At 30.5% G+C, this 16801-nt stretch overlaps 4 protein-coding genes across 4 annotated transcripts; 3 read left to right on the forward strand and 1 right to left on the reverse strand.

Annotated features, from left to right (window-relative positions):
• The first annotated feature begins 5560 nt into the window (after positions 1-5560).
• LOC112764190 (uncharacterized) lies at positions 5561-9728 on the forward strand. The gene is made up of 3 exons (XM_025809730.3): positions 5561-6004; positions 6312-6689; positions 8848-9728. Exons 1-3 carry the CDS (start codon positions 5720-5722, stop codon positions 9547-9549), a joined length of 1365 nt encoding a protein of 454 aa, XP_025665515.1. The 5' UTR covers positions 5561-5719; the 3' UTR covers positions 9550-9728.
• A 600-nt stretch (positions 9729-10328) lies between these two features.
• On the forward strand, positions 10329-11103 carry LOC112764191 (17.3 kDa class I heat shock protein). Its single transcript, XM_025809731.3, has one exon. The coding sequence runs from the start codon at positions 10474-10476 to the stop codon at positions 10966-10968; it is 495 nt and encodes a 164-aa protein (XP_025665516.1). The 5' UTR covers positions 10329-10473; the 3' UTR covers positions 10969-11103.
• Positions 11104-14584: 3481 nt separating this feature from the next.
• Positions 14585-14959, forward strand: LOC112762818 (18.3 kDa class I heat shock protein). The gene has a single exon (XM_025808652.1). The coding sequence runs from the start codon at positions 14585-14587 to the stop codon at positions 14957-14959; it is 375 nt and encodes a 124-aa protein (XP_025664437.1).
• Positions 14960-15389: 430 nt separating this feature from the next.
• Positions 15390-16311, reverse strand: LOC112765161 (18.2 kDa class I heat shock protein). Its single transcript, XM_025811040.2, has one exon. It carries the CDS (start codon positions 16037-16039, stop codon positions 15557-15559), a length of 483 nt encoding a protein of 160 aa, XP_025666825.1. The 5' UTR covers positions 16040-16311; the 3' UTR covers positions 15390-15556.
• Between the last annotated feature and the right edge of the window lie 490 nt (positions 16312-16801).

Below are 16801 nucleotides of genomic sequence, written 5' to 3' on the forward strand. Positions count from 1 at the left end.
ATTGTGCTTTTAATTTTTTATTATTTAAATTTTCATCAATTATAATTAAATTCTCTGATCCTCTGATAACTAATAATTATGCACTATATTGTGATTTCAAAAAAGAATGATCCATGATTAAACTTTTAATTATTATTTTAAATATTTGTGACATCTTTTAACTTAATTTTGAGAATGTTAAATTTAGCATTCATCATTAGTCTTCCCCAAAATTTCCTCGCTAAGAACATTCAAGAAACAATGATTATCAACACAAATTAATTATTTTTTTTCTCTATTTAGTTATATGCAAAATTCGAAAATTAGAATAGATTTTATTTAAATTTTAACCACGGTAAAAATAAAATGTTCAATTGGACAAGTCTTCAACAAGTCAAATATCAATGAGAACATTCACATGTCACATTTTGGGTATGTCTAAAATGAGCTCAACACTTATATGATTATTGAATATATCACATTTATATAGACTATTAGATTTTATTAGATTAAAATTAAAGGCTAATATAAAAAAAGAGTATTGATGGACTCTAATAAATACAGAATATTATAATACATAAATAAATACTTTAAATGACAATACTTTAATACCCAATGTATTAAATGATAACAGAATTTTTTATTCTTAAATAATTAAATATAAAATATATAAATACAAAATATTTGAATATTTTTTATTTATTAAAATTAATTATGATACAAATTTTTTTATAATATTAAAAAATTATATTAAAATAATATTTTAAACTGTAATATAAAAATATAAAATAATTAAAATTTTATTTTATATTACTTGATAAATAATTAAATTATTATATTCAAAATTTATTAATTAACTACTTTTATTAAAAATATTATTATATAATATAATTTTTCATAAAAATATTTTTAAAATATAATTTACGTACATATATAGGATTGTATATGTATTATATATAATATTTTAAATAAATTATATTTTAAAATATTTTTATGAAAAATTATATTATATAATAATATCTTTAATAAAAGTAGTTAGTTAATAAATTTTAAATATAATAATCTAATTATTTGTCAAGTAATATAAAATAAAATTTTAATTATTTTATATTTTTATGTTACAATTTAAAATATTATTTTAATATAATTTTTTAATATTATAAAAAAATTTTATATAATAATTAATTTTAATAAATAAAAAATATTTAAATATTTTATATTTATATATTTATATTTAATTATTTAAAAATAAAAGATTTTGTTGCCATTTAAAGTATTACTAGCTGATAGACTGTGTAGTTGCACGGCATTAGAAAGTATTTTTTTTATATTATTTTTGTTCTATAAAAAATATTAAAATGGTGATATACAATATTAACTGGTTATTTGTACTAACAAAAAATATTAATTATAGAATAATTAGAATATTAAATTACAGATAATATATATTTTGAATAAAGATCACAAGTTAAATTATATTGACAATAAATTTATATTATTCAACTTTATTAGATTTTTATATAATTATCTATATTAGAATGATTTTGTTTTTTAAAATGATTCTTTAATATGTAACTAAATATATCATTTTTTAATTTGTCTTTAGATACTAATTGATTTTTTTATGAATAATACGGAATAAATTGAATAAGCATTAGATTGATTATACTTGGGTTTAATAATTGTAAATTATTTAAAGCATTTATTTATGTATTATGATATTTTGTATTTATTAGAGACTATCAATGCTCTTCTTTTATATTAGCCTTTGATGTTAATCTATTAAAATCTAATAATCTATATAAATATGACACATTTAATAAACACATAAGTGGTGAGCTCATTTTAAAAAAAACCTCACATTTCAATTGGACTTTTAATACATAACCATCCATAGTCATAACTAGTGTAGTCACCCCAGACGTGACCTAAAATTATTATTTTACAGTTTTATTAAAATCACATTTATGTAAGCAAAACCAAATTATAGTATGAGCTAGCGAGGTATTAATCCTTTCATATTTTAATTAAGGAAAAGTATAGGGAATCAAGTGTCCATCGGTCAAAAATTGAACAACTCAATTAATAATAATTAATTTTAAATTTTTTTTAAATTTAAAATTTGATTAATTAACATTAATGACATTTTTGAATCAAAACTTACTCTAATTTATTTTCACTTCCATTTATCATTCACCACATAAAAATACAAATCCTAATCCTTATTCCCAATGTCCCACGCTGTCGCGATTTCGTCCTCACGCCGCTAGCGTCGCCACAGCACCGTCTTTGTGCGCCATCGCCGGTCGTCCTTGCATCCTTCTCCGCCACTTCATCTGCCGTTCACACAGGAAAGACAACCACAATCACGCTTCTATTTCACCCTCCTCGTGTTCCATCGCGACTCTCCATTGCTTGCCCGATGCACCCTTGCCGCTCGCGACTCCCCATCGCTCGCCACTCGCACCCCATGACTCTCCATCCGTCGTGACGCAGCCACCACCAGGTTTCTATTCGCGACGCGCGATCAACTATTCCGATCCATGGCGACTCCTCCACTCGTCGCAACACGCCACTGCGAGTCCTCCCACTGTTCATGCAACGTCGTCCAATACGTCGTCGCCGGCAACCCTGCGGCTCTTCTTCTCCTCCTCCTATTTGGCTTTGAATAATTTTTTAACTAGTTTTTTATGTTTCTTTTTTCTACATTTCGGATTATTCTCTTTATTAGTTTTGGATGTTTCTTTTTCCTATGTTTTGTAAGTTTTTTCTTAAGATTTGGATGATTCTTTATCTTATATTTTGGTGCTTTTTGTTTTTTGGAGTTTCGAAGTTTTTTTTTAGAAAAAGAAATTAGTATTTGCGTAATAAATGGTAAAAGGTGAATTAGAATAAGAAGAGACAATTAATAATCATTAATTTTATATCTTTTAAAAAAAATTTAAAATAATCACTAATTAATGACAATTAATGTTATTAATTAGTATAGAATATAATTCAAAAATATTTGTTGACTTATTGTTGGCTAGACCCTCTTGCATAGTTGTCAGAATCGGACCGGACCGGCCGGTTCGACCGGAAATCCAGTAAACTGGACCTAATACCGGTCCGGTCCAAGCTTGTGACCGTTTCAGGCAAAAAATCGGTACAAAACGGTCTAACCCGGTGTGAACCGGTGAAAATCAGACCGGTCCGAGCCAATCGGTCAATATTGAAGGTGAATGTACAATAGACCAGTAATCTGCAACTCCACCATGCTCTATACTCTCCAACGCTGCCAAGTGTCAGCTTGTGATGATTTTTGGAAAATTTCGAACCCCTCCCTCCAGCATAAAAACTGGCATGCTTCTACCACCAAGTTGGAGTGATTCTCATTAACTAGTATACAAATTATAATACATATAGCATTCTTGCTTTTCACTTATATTCAATTTATTTTAATTTCAAAGTCTCTCATTTTTAAATCAATTACATTTTATTTAACTATAAATTTTATTAAATATATACAAATTAAAAAGATAAACAAAAAAATTTAATTAATCACAATTTATTTTTTCTTTTTATGATTATATGATATCTATTAATATTATTGTTTTAATATATTAATTTTTTTTTTGTCTTCATATGAAGTTGATAGTTAAAAATCGTTAGATGATATTTAGTTAAACTATTTAAATCATCTAACGATTCTTAAATATCAACTTCACAAAAAAATAATTTTACGTGACTTTTCACCTATAATAATATAATAAAAAAATGAATATAAACTAATTAATAAAGCATTAAAATTTAAAAATGATAATTATTTTTATAAAAACAAAAATAAAAATACAAATAATAAAAAATAATTAAATTTTATATAATTATTTAATTATACCGAGTTAACCGGTTCGATCAATGACCCATCGATTAAACCAATGATTCAGTGACCCAATAACCTTATCGGTTCTATCACCGGTTCGATCTGATAACTATGCCCTCTTAATTTTCTAGTGGAACTCTTTAATTAAAGTTAGTCAAAAATAAAACCAATATTCCGTATCCAAAAATATTTGGAAGGCAAATGAAAATTAGTACAAAATTATCTTATTTTGAATTCAGTTACACTTTTTTGCATTAATCATTGTTAGAATAATTAGATAATATTAATTTTTGTAAATATCTAATTATAAATATTATTATATACATAAAACTAAAAATATCAAATTAAATAAAATAATTTTGAGTTATTTTTTCCTTAACATTATCGCTCATCTTATATGGTTGGGCCACTATTAATCATGTCGCCGATATTTTCCTAGGTTAAACTGTAGGGTATCTTTCATGAGTATGATCACATTCTTTAAACTAGTTAGTAATTATGGCGTTAAAGATAAAGTTTTTATAAAAGGATTTGCTATTGTATAAGGAAGCAACGTTTGAATTGTGGGGTACGGTAAACCACCCTCTTTAATTAGGTCTTCTTTAATCCCTTTTCATAAATTGCAACACATTCATGAATTTTTATCTTCCTCTTTTGTTGATTTCAACCTTGGAATCTACGTTTTCCAAATCTTGATCAAATTCTTTCATTAGATTGAAAAGAGGAGTTCTAAGTTCAGTAGATTTTGTGATTTGTAGTTATTAATTAATTATTATTAATATTAATATTTTTAATAGTTTAAAATTATATTTAATAATATGATACTTTTTTTTTTTTTTTTGGTTAGTTAAATATTAATTATTTTAATAAAAATGCTGATTCTTTAAATTTTTTCTACTATCAATTCATAAGTAGTCTATATATTCAGTGCCAAACTATTATTACTACGTTAATTTCATATTAATTAAAAAACAATTATTACATATGATTGTGATAATTGTGACACTGATTTATTTATTTTAAATCATGAGTCTCCGTTACTCTTAAGCTGTCTAAATTTGAAGGTAGAGTGGAGTAGATAACCATATTAATTCTACTAGAATGACGAATAATTAACTACCTTAGCTTGCTAATCTCACTTTATCTACTCCATGACTTTTATTTCATTCTATTTGGCCTCCTCCTATTTCTACCAAGGGAAATTTATTAAGATAAGAATCATATAGAGTAGTAGTAATTATATTTTAAGAGAAGTGACATAAAACAACCGTATAATATAATAATTAATAACCTTTGCAATTAAAACCAAACAACCCAACATGCTCCCTTTAGTAATGAAAGTTAAAATTTACATATAAAAAATAACAAAAATACTATTTATAAATACATGTGTTAACAATGTATATTTATATTTTAACATATCGATCAGGTGCAGTTAACTTCATATAAAAGTGATAGTTGAGAGCCGTTAGATGATAAGTTAGTCAAACTTATCAAATTATTTAACGACACTTAACTATCAATTTCATGTGAAATTAACTGTACTTAAATTTTCGTTATAATTCATAATTTTGATGACTGATTTTAGTATATATAAAAAATGATTTCTCGAATTAAATATATTTGGAAGCCGCCATGAAGAATTAATTCTAAGGTAGAAATTAGAATGAAGAAATTAAAGTTCACCGAAAATAATAAATAAATAAAATGAAAGCGTTAAGTTAAATTAAGTAGCATTAAAGCTTATATAGTGTGTAAGAGTGGCGTGCAAACACGACTTGATAGACCCAAAAATGAAATAGGTCCACCATTATTGTTTGATACTCAAATACTCTCTTCTTCTTTTCCTTCTCTGGTCTTCTCTCTTTGAATTGAATTATGAAGAAGTTGTGTCGGAATCTTGATCGAGAGGATGGGCTTGAAACTGTGCTTGAAGTCCCAATTCCAGAAGAGATTTTCAGCAGCAAGAACAGGGCATGGCAGAACATGAAGTCATGGATGAAGCCAAACGCTGAACCCACATCATCAGTATTCGGAGGCAAAACTACAGAGATCCAACTATTGTTGGGTGTTATTGGAGCACCATTACTCCCCTTCCCTATAAGCTCTCACAACAACAACCAACCCATCATCTCCTGCAACATCAAACACCATAATAACATTGTAAGAAATGTCCATACCCTACAAACTCCGCGAAGTTTTACTTTTCTGTATCCAATTACGTAATGTCACGTTATTAAAAAAGTAATTACTTTTTATATTTATAGTGTGAATAGAAATCTAAAAAAACAGATGCATATTTGATTCAACGGTTATGTAAAACGCTTTACATACACACAGCAAAATTAAACTCTAATCCTGGACAAACAAACAAGGACAAGATGAAATTTTAAAAACAGAAGTAGTAGGTGAAATTTTTGTGACACTTGGCTAAAAGTGTTGTACTAATTTTATGTGGTTGGTTATGAAGGAGGGTTCAATGGCGAAATATATTGTAAAGCAGTACGTGGCAGCAGTGGGAGGAGAAAGAGCTTTAAACTCGGTAGAAAGCATGTATGCAATGGGTCAGGTGAGGGTAGGGAGCTCGGAGTTCTGGGGAGGGGAAGAAGGTGTTATGAAGAAGAAAAAGAAAAAGAAGAGGACGACAAAGGAGGTGGCTGCGGCGGCGGGGGAGATGGGAGGGTTTGTGGTGTGGCAGAAGAAGCCGGAGTTGTGGTGCTTGGAGCTGGTGGTTTCCGGTTACAAGATAAGTGCCGGCAGTGATGGAAAAGTTGCTTGGAGGCAAACACCTTGGCATCATTCTCATGCCTCTAGAGGGCCCCCACGACCACTTAGGCGTTTAATTCAGGTTGGTGAATTTCTTTTAATAATCTCTTTTTTACTTTGAGAAATTTTGGTGAGAGACACTTATTTAAGCGACCAGTGAGCTCGATCAATCTAAATTAGTTAGAAATTCTACAAAATTAAATGAATAATTTACTCTATTTAATTTTTTTTTTGTTCACTTAAAGGATAGCCACAGAGAACATGTTTGATATTTGATTAGTTGATTTTTTTAAAAATATTATTTGTACACAAAAAAATTAATCATTAAATTAATTATTATGTATTTATGTATATTTATATAGGTGAAAAGTGAAAATTTACGTGGAGTAATTATTTTTATGTAAAGTTAATATTTAAAAATTATTAAATAATTTAATTAACAAATTTGACTAAATTATCATTTATCAATTTTTAACTATAAATTTTACATAAATACGATTGTACGTAAATATTCACTATTTATATATGTTATTTTATATATTTTTACACATGACATGATTGAATATTGCTAGAAATTCATAAATTTTAGAGTAAAGGTTCAATTATAATACGTGCATATTTTTTTTGTCCTTTTTTAAAAAAAAAAAAATTGTGTCTATATACGTACATAATTTGGATTCAAGTAATTTTTTATATGTTGGAAAAATCCTTATCTCTTTATCTAAGTTTTATAGTATCTTTCAAATGAGAAGTTGAGGGGCCACTATACCATGTGCTTACATTAATTAGTGTTGCTTTATTTCGTTGTTTTGCTTTAATTGATTTTATGATTCTGATTTCCTCAAATGTAAACCCGAATTGAAGGTGTTCCCATATGTGACATGAAGCGTTCTCACTTCTCTTTCTCTCTGTTTTTTCTTATAAGAAATCTAGTTTCTTAATTCCTATAACACAAGAAAGCAAGTTTGCATGTTGTTGTTGCCAGCATCCATAACTAAACACTACCTAACTACCGAAGCCTACTCAACCAATGGCTCCGATTTTCAAAAGGAATGAAAAAAGAAGCAAAAGGGAAAGGAATTAGAAAAAAGGACGCTTATTACGTTTCACTGTTTTTTTAATAATTTAAATTAGCCTTTGAACCTCACAAAACTAGTAAGGTCAACATTAAATAAATTTGTGAAAAAAGTCAACAATGTAATAGATAAGTTAATCGGAGGAAATTCCTTCCTTAAAAAGCATGAAGTCAATTCAGTGATGGAATTTTTTTTTTCCTCAAATTCATATACCTGTAATCGCGTGAAGTTAACAATATCTATTGTCACTGTGCATAGTGCATGACAACTATGTTTCCATTCTTTTGAAATGGCATTTTTTCCACCTAACAATAGCGAAAGGTGAATGGATTTAAACTTCAATTGGTGGGTTTGTATTTGGCTGTTATAGCTAAAGTTTGACATACACACATAGCTTAATAAAAGAAATGCCACCTTTTATACTTTATAGACTCTTTCGTTGTTTTGCTAATTTGAAAACCTCAATTCCGTTTATACATGATCCACAAAAATGGGGGCAAAAGAGATGAAAGAAAATTGAGGGCAGCCCACTCTACTTGTTAATATCAAATGCATACACATCACATCACTATGTCCACATCTTGATTATGAATTGAGAAATTCTTAGTGCATTTTTAACCTCCAGAGTTCTATGAAACTAGAAATTAAAAAACATAAATCACTTTTAAAAAAATCAAATCTAACTAAAATGGTTAAAATTATTATTAGTAAAAGTTTTAAACTTTTTGTTTTAATAAAATACATTAGAAATTTAAACTTTATATAAATTTTTCATATTTTTTTAATTAGTAACACTATTTAAGAGAACTAATCATCAGAGATGTTAGTTTTTTTTTTTTTTTACCAAAGATAGAAGACTCGAACCCACAACCTCTTTCTTGTTAAATTTATTATTAATATAATTTTTTCAATAATAACACTGACATTTGTTAACCAAATCCAAAATTAACAAAATAAAAAGTCTACCAATTGACTTCAAACACACTCGTACAAAAATTGGCTACACCTATGAACAAATAAATGTATCTCAAATAAAAGAAATAAATCCTACTTCTGTTATGAATATATCTAATTCCAAACATGAGTTATGCAAGAATCTCTTATACTCTACAAGTTTGAAGTTTATAGATCACTAAATTATAATCGTTGATTGGTTTTGAGTAGGGTATTGATCCAAGATCCACTGCCAATCTTTTCAACAACTCAATATGCATTGGCGAGAAGACAGTGAACAATGAAGAATGTTTCACACTAAAACTAGAAGCAGAGTCAGCATCACTTAAAGCAAGAAGCAGCAGCAATGTAGAAATAATCCAACACACACTATGGGGCCATTTCAGCCAGAGAACAGGCCTTCTTGTTCAATTACAAGACTCCTACTTGCTCAAACTCAAGTCCTCGCCGTCATCCCAATCCGGCGACGCGGCCGTATTCTGGGAAACCAACATGGAGTCCCTAATACAAGACTACAGAGCCGTGGACGGCATCCAAATCGCGCACGCCGGGAAGACATCTGTGTCGTTGTCAAGGTTCGGAGCCGAGGGGCCGAATGATTTTTCTAGGACAAGAATGGAAGAGACATGGAAAATTGAAGAAGTGGATTTTAATATTAAAGGCTTGTCCATGGAATGTTTCTTGCCACCTAGTGATTTGAAGAGAGGTGAACAACATAAAGCAGGGGAAGTGGCTACCACCATTACTACTACTTCTACTACAAGCAACAATAATAATAACAATGCTAATAAGTTGCCATTTAAGATTCGACAAGCTTCTTTTAAGATTAGTGCTTCCAAGGTAGCTGCTGTTAACTTGGATGATTCAAGTGATGAAAGTGAAAGTGATGAGGACGTAATGATCCAAGAGTGAGACACATCTTGTAATGCAAATTAAATTTACTTGTGTTCCTTTTGTAAATACACCATCCCATTTCTATTATGATGGTGCTTGCTTGGTCAAGTTTTTAGGCTAGTTGTAGCAGCACACATATATAGAAGTTATGTAACTTAATTCCTTTTTACTTCTTAATTAATTAATTAGTTATTCTATTCTCATCTAAGGGAAACCTTAAAAACAAAAGGCTATATAAAATCCAGTATTCATGCGAACATTTTTTATATAGATTATTTATAGATAAACTCATGTAGAAATAGTAAATGCATATTAAATAGAGTTGAGTGTAAAAATAATGAGTTATGCTACATGTACACTAAAATCAGCTACTAAAGTTAGCCACCAGTATAAAATACATTGAAAATAAATTAAGTCACATATATATTTATACACAAATACATTAGTGGCTGATTTTAGTGGCTGATTTTAGTGTACAAATAATATTTTTGAAAAAGAATATAATTACTTGGAAGAAATGTATATTAAATCTAACCTGGTTTGTGTACTTATTATTATTATTTTTTGGTTGTCCAGTATCCCCTACTTATTTTATTAAACAATTTATTAGAATACTGAATTTCATCAGTTAGGGAAGAAATGTGGGTCAAACCGTCTTTTCTCTTTCTTTTTTTGGTTTTTGGTATTGATTTTGTAAAAAAATATTAATATTTGGGCCTGTTGGGCTTGCAACTTGTATGGCGTAGGCAATAACGTAAAAATGGAAAGTATAGGGGCACATCTAGAAATTTCGAGAAACATAAGGCGAAAAGAACGTTCTAGAAATGTGAAGACTTTTCTTACCACGCTAAAAACACAAGGCCCCTCCCCTTTCGCATCATCAACCACACTGCGAATCCACATTCTTCTCTGATCTTAACTTTGAAGTCTGAAACAACAAAAATGTCTCTCATTCCCACTTTCTTCGGTCGCCGACCCACCCCATTCGACCCCTCCTCTCTCGATGCCTGGGATCCATTCGAAACCTTCCCGTTCCCTCCCCTTCCCTTGCGCCGCCACCACCACCAGCAGCAGTTATTCCCTGCCGAAGCGTCGTCGTTTTTGCGCGCCAATGTTGACTGGAAGGAGACACCTGCTGCTCACGTGTTCAAGGCGGATGTGCCTGGCTTGAAGAAGGAAGAGGTGAAGGTTGAGATCGAGGACGATAGGGTGCTCCGAATCAGCGGTGAGAGGAACCGCGAGAGCGAGGAGAGGAATGACACGTGGCACCGCGTAGAGCGAAGTAGCGGCAGGTTCGAGAGAAGCTTCAGGCTCCCCGAGAATGCGATGGTTGATCAGGTCAAGGCCGCCATGGAAGACGGTGTTCTCACCGTCACCGTTCCCAAGGTTCAGAACAGGAAGAAGGCTGATGTCAGGTCCGTTCAGATCTCCGGCTGACGTGTAGTTAGAACCCTAGAATTCTGTTGTCAAATTGTGTTTTACTCGAATGCTATTGTCGATTTGTGTATAAGGATGGATTATGCTTACTGTGTGAGTGAATGTAAAACTTTCTGGTGCGTTTTGCCTTGTTGATTTCTGTTTCTTAATTTGGTTGGTTGTGGATTTCTTAGTTCGTACTGCTGCATTTCTCCCAAATGGCCAAATCGCAATTGGGGTTAACAAATTCTACTAGCTTAAGAGGAATTACAGGTTAAGAAAGTTGGAATCTGAGCTAAAGGTGTTTATAATTTACGAAATACGAATTTGTTGAGGTCTTGAGGAGACATGTGACATGTTAGTGTATGTGCGAGAGCTGGACTCAAGTATGTCAATAATTTGATCACAAAGTTGAGATTGGTTCGGAAGAGCCGTTAATTCTTTAAAATCGCATTCAGATAGCTAGATATAACATGCAGGTAGCCGTATATATGTTCTTAATAAAAGAAACAATGATTTATCAATTTATGTTCCACTTGGTGAGGACTTTTATTTTATTACAAGATTTTGATGTTAGAATACCAGATAACTATATACGTAGTTTATGATTATGGTAAGAGCCAAAGTGACTGGAGGATAATATTTGTACGAATGACATTTGAAAACACACACTTTATCTAATCTTTTCAAAGGTGGCACATGATGAATTTGTTAATCATGAAAAGAATTAGATAAAAGTGTGAATCTTCTCTTATAACATGTATTTATAGGGATTAGATTTTAACCATAAAAATTTTATATCACAAAGGATTTTTCATTTTAGTTTATAATAAACACTAATCATTAGGTTTAAAGCTCAATAATAAATAATGATATTTAAAATTTAAAATGAATCACTGAATTATTTTATAGGTTTATAGAAAATTTAGACTTAATATTCAACTTGTTTTTATAAAAAACAAAAGCCAACAACCAATAGAGATCTACCAGAGAAAATTCTAATATTTGATTCATTAAAAAAAAAGGATAGCGATGTTCTACGAGACTACTACTAAGTAGAAGACTAAATTAAAATAACAAGAATAATGGTGTTTAAATAATTAAATACAAAATCTTGAATTGTTAGTATTGATACAATGTTAACCATTTGATACACATCAAGCATTGTGCTTACAAAAACACTGGTGTCCTGCTGTCCTAGACTCCTAGGTGTAACATACATAAGTAATACGTTGTGTCAATGTTATTGGGCGATTTCTCACTTCTGGATCCTTCACGAGTGAGATGATTTTCGTTACGAGCTGTGAATTGGACAAAATTGAAAATTCTTTGAAGAAAGACACGACCCCTGCCCTGCATGGATAGAAGAACAGCTAGCTAGTGGGGTGAGCATGTCAAAATAAAAATATACTCCGTCTGGGCCACACTGCAATATAAATTCGAATTTGATGGCTGTGGTTTGCCTTCAACCTTCAGGAGCAACGACAAAGGTAACATTAAGATACAGCCGTTCCTATTGTAAAATACTAGTATGTATAAATGTTATGGAAAAAGTTTGGTAATAAAAAATTTTCAGTTATAATTAACCAAAATTTTCTATAATTTACTTCATTTATATAACTTAATAATATTCCTCACTCTCTTATCAATCTCTTTATTTTTGGTTGTTCACGGTATTTCTCAATCTTTTTTATTTCTCTTATTAATTTACTTATCATATTCTTATCAGTCTCATTTATTAACTATATTAATTATAATATCATATTTCTAACTATTAGACATTCTTGTAATTACTATTTAATATTTTCTTTTATAATTTGAATATTATAATGTCATATGATTCTCTCTCTCATGCTTAATAAATAGACACAGAAGGAATGGCATCTTTGGAGAGAGGTTCAAATCTTAGATTTAAGAATACAATCATGACTAATAACAATTAAAAACGGTAATAATATTCATTAAATGATTTTAATTGTAATTGATTTTTATTTCCTTTAATTCATTTATTATTATTGCAAGCTTTGACAAATGTGAAAGCTTGGTTTAATAGATTTTTCATTGTTAATTTGGATAATGAATGTTGTTTATTCCCCACAGCTAAAAATCACAATTCTATTTCAATTACAAACACAATTGAAATAGGCCAAAAAAATTTACAAGAAGGAGTTGAAGAATAATTTGAACAACAGGCAAACTTACTCAATGAGATTATTGTCCGTCAATCAATTTTCGAGAATATGAAAAACCACACTAGCTTTGATGAGGTATGGTAATAAATGATTTGATTTTTTTTATGTGCATCTATAATTATACTATACTAACTAAGTTCATACACATAACATTCATAAGTTTATATACATAACATCCATAATTACATACAATTAACATCTAAAAATTAAATTTATGTTTATTAGATATTACATCCATACAAATATTATTTTTTAGTTATTGCATAAATAACTATCAAATTAACATAGATGTTTTTAAATTTTTTCAAAATTGAATTTGAAAAAATGTCAAATTCTTAAATTAATTTATTCAATTGATAAATTTACTCATAACATCCATAAATTCATAGGCATAACATGGATAATTTCATATTAATAATATCCATAATTTTGTACTCATAATATTCATAATTTCATACATATGATGTCTATAATTAATATTACCAAATTTTAAACTATGTATTTTATTGTATTTTTCAAATTATCTCATATGTACACTAATAGGTCATGATTTTAATTATTTTAATATTTTTTATTTAATATTCATATGTATATTTATTTATTGATTTTAATATGACGAGTTAATAATTATTTTTGAAAATTTATTTTTTAATTTTTGTTTATATCTTATTTTTTGTTTTCTAATAGTTTATATGTAAAATAGGAGTTGTGCAATAGAAATTGTTAAAATTTTTAAATTTAACCTTCATAATTTCTGCAAGAAAATTGTATTTTAATGGATAACAATGTGATAGAGGAATTTTAAGGATTTAATTTGAAAGAAACTAAAATTGATTTTAGAAAGAACATTAATGATTCTAAACACGCAGAAAAATGATAGATAATAAAAAAAGTAAATAATAAAAAAATGTATATCACTTATTTAATAAGAGAATGAGAATTTTTATATGACATTTTTATATTATAATTAATCTTTATGTTTTAACTTTGTTATGTAGATATTGTAAGCTGCTGTAAAATGAATTTATTGTCTCTTTATTGTAATTTTTGTTTAAGCAATAAAACATTTTTGATAAAACAATAGTTTAATTTTTGAATAATGAATTTAAAAATTAATTGTTTTAACTAATGTGATGATATATAATTATGTTTAAAACTTTTCGTATGAAAATTAAATTCTAAAAGAATAAAATAAAAGAAGCCTCACCCCATCCACTAATTATGTTTTGGGTACTTACATGAATTTAAAAATAAAATAGTGAAAAGTTATTCCATAAGTGGAAGAATAACTTTGGAGAAACAGAGGTGGAGGAATTCCTTCTTATATATATTCCTCCTACATTTTGCGCGCGCACTCACACTCGATTATCATCACGAACTATCCAGCGTTATTCTCAAGCAGTACCTCACACGAAGAACCAGAAAGAGAGCGTTTGAAGCGATCGATGGCTTGGAGCACCGGAAGTGTCCTAAACCTAACGACGGTGTTCTTTCCGGATGACGTGGACTGGAAGGAGACACCTGCCGCCCACGTGTTCAGAACCGACGTGCCTGGCCTCTCCCGGGATGAAGTCAGGGTCGAGATCGTCAAGGGATGGACGGTCAGAATCTACGGCAAACGGGCACGCGACGCCAGGGAAGGAACCACCGACACGTGGCGCCACGTGGGTCGCTGGAGCGGCAGGTTCGAGCGCACCTTCAAGCTACCTCAGAACGCCTGCGTGGACCAGCTCAGAGCCTCTATGAAACACGGCGTTCTCACTATCACCGTTCCCAAGGTCGAGCCCCTCAGGTCCATTCCTATTGATGATGAAGACTGATACTCCAAACCATAACCATCTTCTCTGCTATTGAATTCAAATGCTTAGTCTTTGCTCCCTAACTTGCTCTGTGTGTGAATTTATATATATATATTCACGAAATTAAACTCAATAATATCCCTCGAATAAAACCTTTGTGCTCCCTGCATGGTTTATGATATTCAATTTCACCATCTCTGGTTTTTTCCCTTCTATTTTGTGTCAAATGAATTAAACTGAAAATTTCTCATATCTAATGGACTAGTTATGGGTTTAACTGTAAGTGTAATGAAAATGATTTATATTAAGAAAAATGTTAGAAGGTTAACAACTTTTATGATTTATAATTATTAATAATAATTTTAATAATATAAAATTAGTGTAAGATTTCATCAAATGATTTATTTTTTTTATTAATTATATACTAGCCAAAATTTAATAAAGTTGCCCATGCTAAATTTTTTCTTGTATTAATAGAGTAACAAATTACCAAAAGCATTTATTAACGAAGGCTTACAAACCACCGCTGGCCCCTTCGTATCCATTACATTCAAAATCAAAACACACAAAACGCAACACGCTTTGTCTTTACATTTGTATATTAATTGAACCAAAGATTTAGCCAGAGATCTGAATAGACTTGATTTCAGGCCTCTTCTCTTCAACCTTAGGGACAGTTATGGTCAGCACGCCATTCTCCATAGCTGCCCTGATCTCATCCATATTAGCATTCTCGGGCAGCCTGAACCTCCTAACGAACTTGCCCGTACTTCTCTCCACGCGGTGCCACCTGTCATCCTTCTGCTCCTGCTCCCTGCTCCTCTCACCACTTATCTGCAGCACCCTCCCGTCCTCAACCTCCACCTTCACTTCTTCCTTCTTCAGCCCCGGAAGATCCACATTGAACACGTGCGCCTCCGGAGTCTCCTTCCAGTCCACCCGGGTGCTTGCTATGGCGCTGGCTTCACGTGCCGACGCTGACGCATTGGGACCCGACATAGCGACCGAGAAAATGTCCTGGAAGGGGTCCCATACGTCCAAAGAGAATGGGTCGAAGATGTTGCTACGTCTTCCACCGAACACGCTTGGGATCATAGACATGCTGGATTTCGGTTTCGAAACTAAGAATCAGAAGGATTTTCTTCTTGTGCGAGTTTGTGTGTGTGATTCTGAGGAGAATGAGAGAAGGCGTCGTGTATATATAGTCATAAAAAGAAGTGTCTAGTATTTTGTGGAATTATCTATGAGCTGGGTTTTATTATGCCTACAATGCCTATGAGTGTTGATGCTTTCGGAGGCAATCACACGTGGATGATAAAAATTGTTGGCGTTGAAAATTTGACCGTTTCATTAGTTATTAATCGAATGATTTAAAAACTGTCATTTACTTTATTGGTCCAAAGCAAAACAAAGCTAACAAAGCTACAGTTAAAATTTTATTCTATTTTATTAAGATTAGTGGTTTTTTTTAATGATTATTACATTCATCATCCTGAAAATAGTAACTTATTTAATTTGTCTTCTCATTTAATTAGATGTATCAAGATAAATTTTACTATATATACTAAAAGAAAAAGATTACCTACTCCATTTTGAGGTAGGGATCATTGGAGACAGTTTGGTTTCTACAAGTTTCTACAACCTGTGTGATTTAATTTGTCGAAAGAAAAATTCCTAAGACTGCAGTAAAATACGTGTTGAAGATAAGCATATATCATGACACAAAATATTATGACACTTGTTTATAAAAAGTGTCATTCAACAGCAATTGTGTTGTAATGGCATGCAGAGTAGAAGCCACGGACTGATTTTTTTCCTTTCATCATTTTTTCATCTTTTAGAAGCAACCCCCCATTCCTTTTC

This window comes from Arachis hypogaea, chromosome 17 (assembly GCF_003086295.3).
Source record: "Arachis hypogaea cultivar Tifrunner chromosome 17, arahy.Tifrunner.gnm2.J5K5, whole genome shotgun sequence".
Classification (NCBI taxonomy): Eukaryota; Viridiplantae; Streptophyta; class Magnoliopsida; order Fabales; family Fabaceae; genus Arachis; species Arachis hypogaea.

Excerpts from the sequence above, each read along its gene's own strand:
- LOC112765161 (XM_025811040.2), bottom strand. The coding sequence starts at position 16,039 with ATGTCTATGATCCCAAGCGTGTTCGGTGGAAGACGTAGCAACATCTTC.
- LOC112764190 (XM_025809730.3), top strand. The coding sequence starts at position 5,720 with ATGAAGAAGTTGTGTCGGAATCTTGATCGAGAGGATGGGCTTGAAACT. Across the intron at positions 6,005-6,311 it reads TCAAACACCATAATAACATT|GAGGGTTCAATGGCGAAATA; the intron begins GTAAGAAATGTC and ends TTGGTTATGAAG. Across the intron at positions 6,690-8,847 it reads CACTTAGGCGTTTAATTCAG|GGTATTGATCCAAGATCCAC; the intron begins GTTGGTGAATTT and ends GGTTTTGAGTAG.
- LOC112762818 (XM_025808652.1), top strand. The coding sequence starts at position 14,585 with ATGGCTTGGAGCACCGGAAGTGTCCTAAACCTAACGACGGTGTTCTTT.
- LOC112764191 (XM_025809731.3), top strand. The coding sequence starts at position 10,474 with ATGTCTCTCATTCCCACTTTCTTCGGTCGCCGACCCACCCCATTCGAC.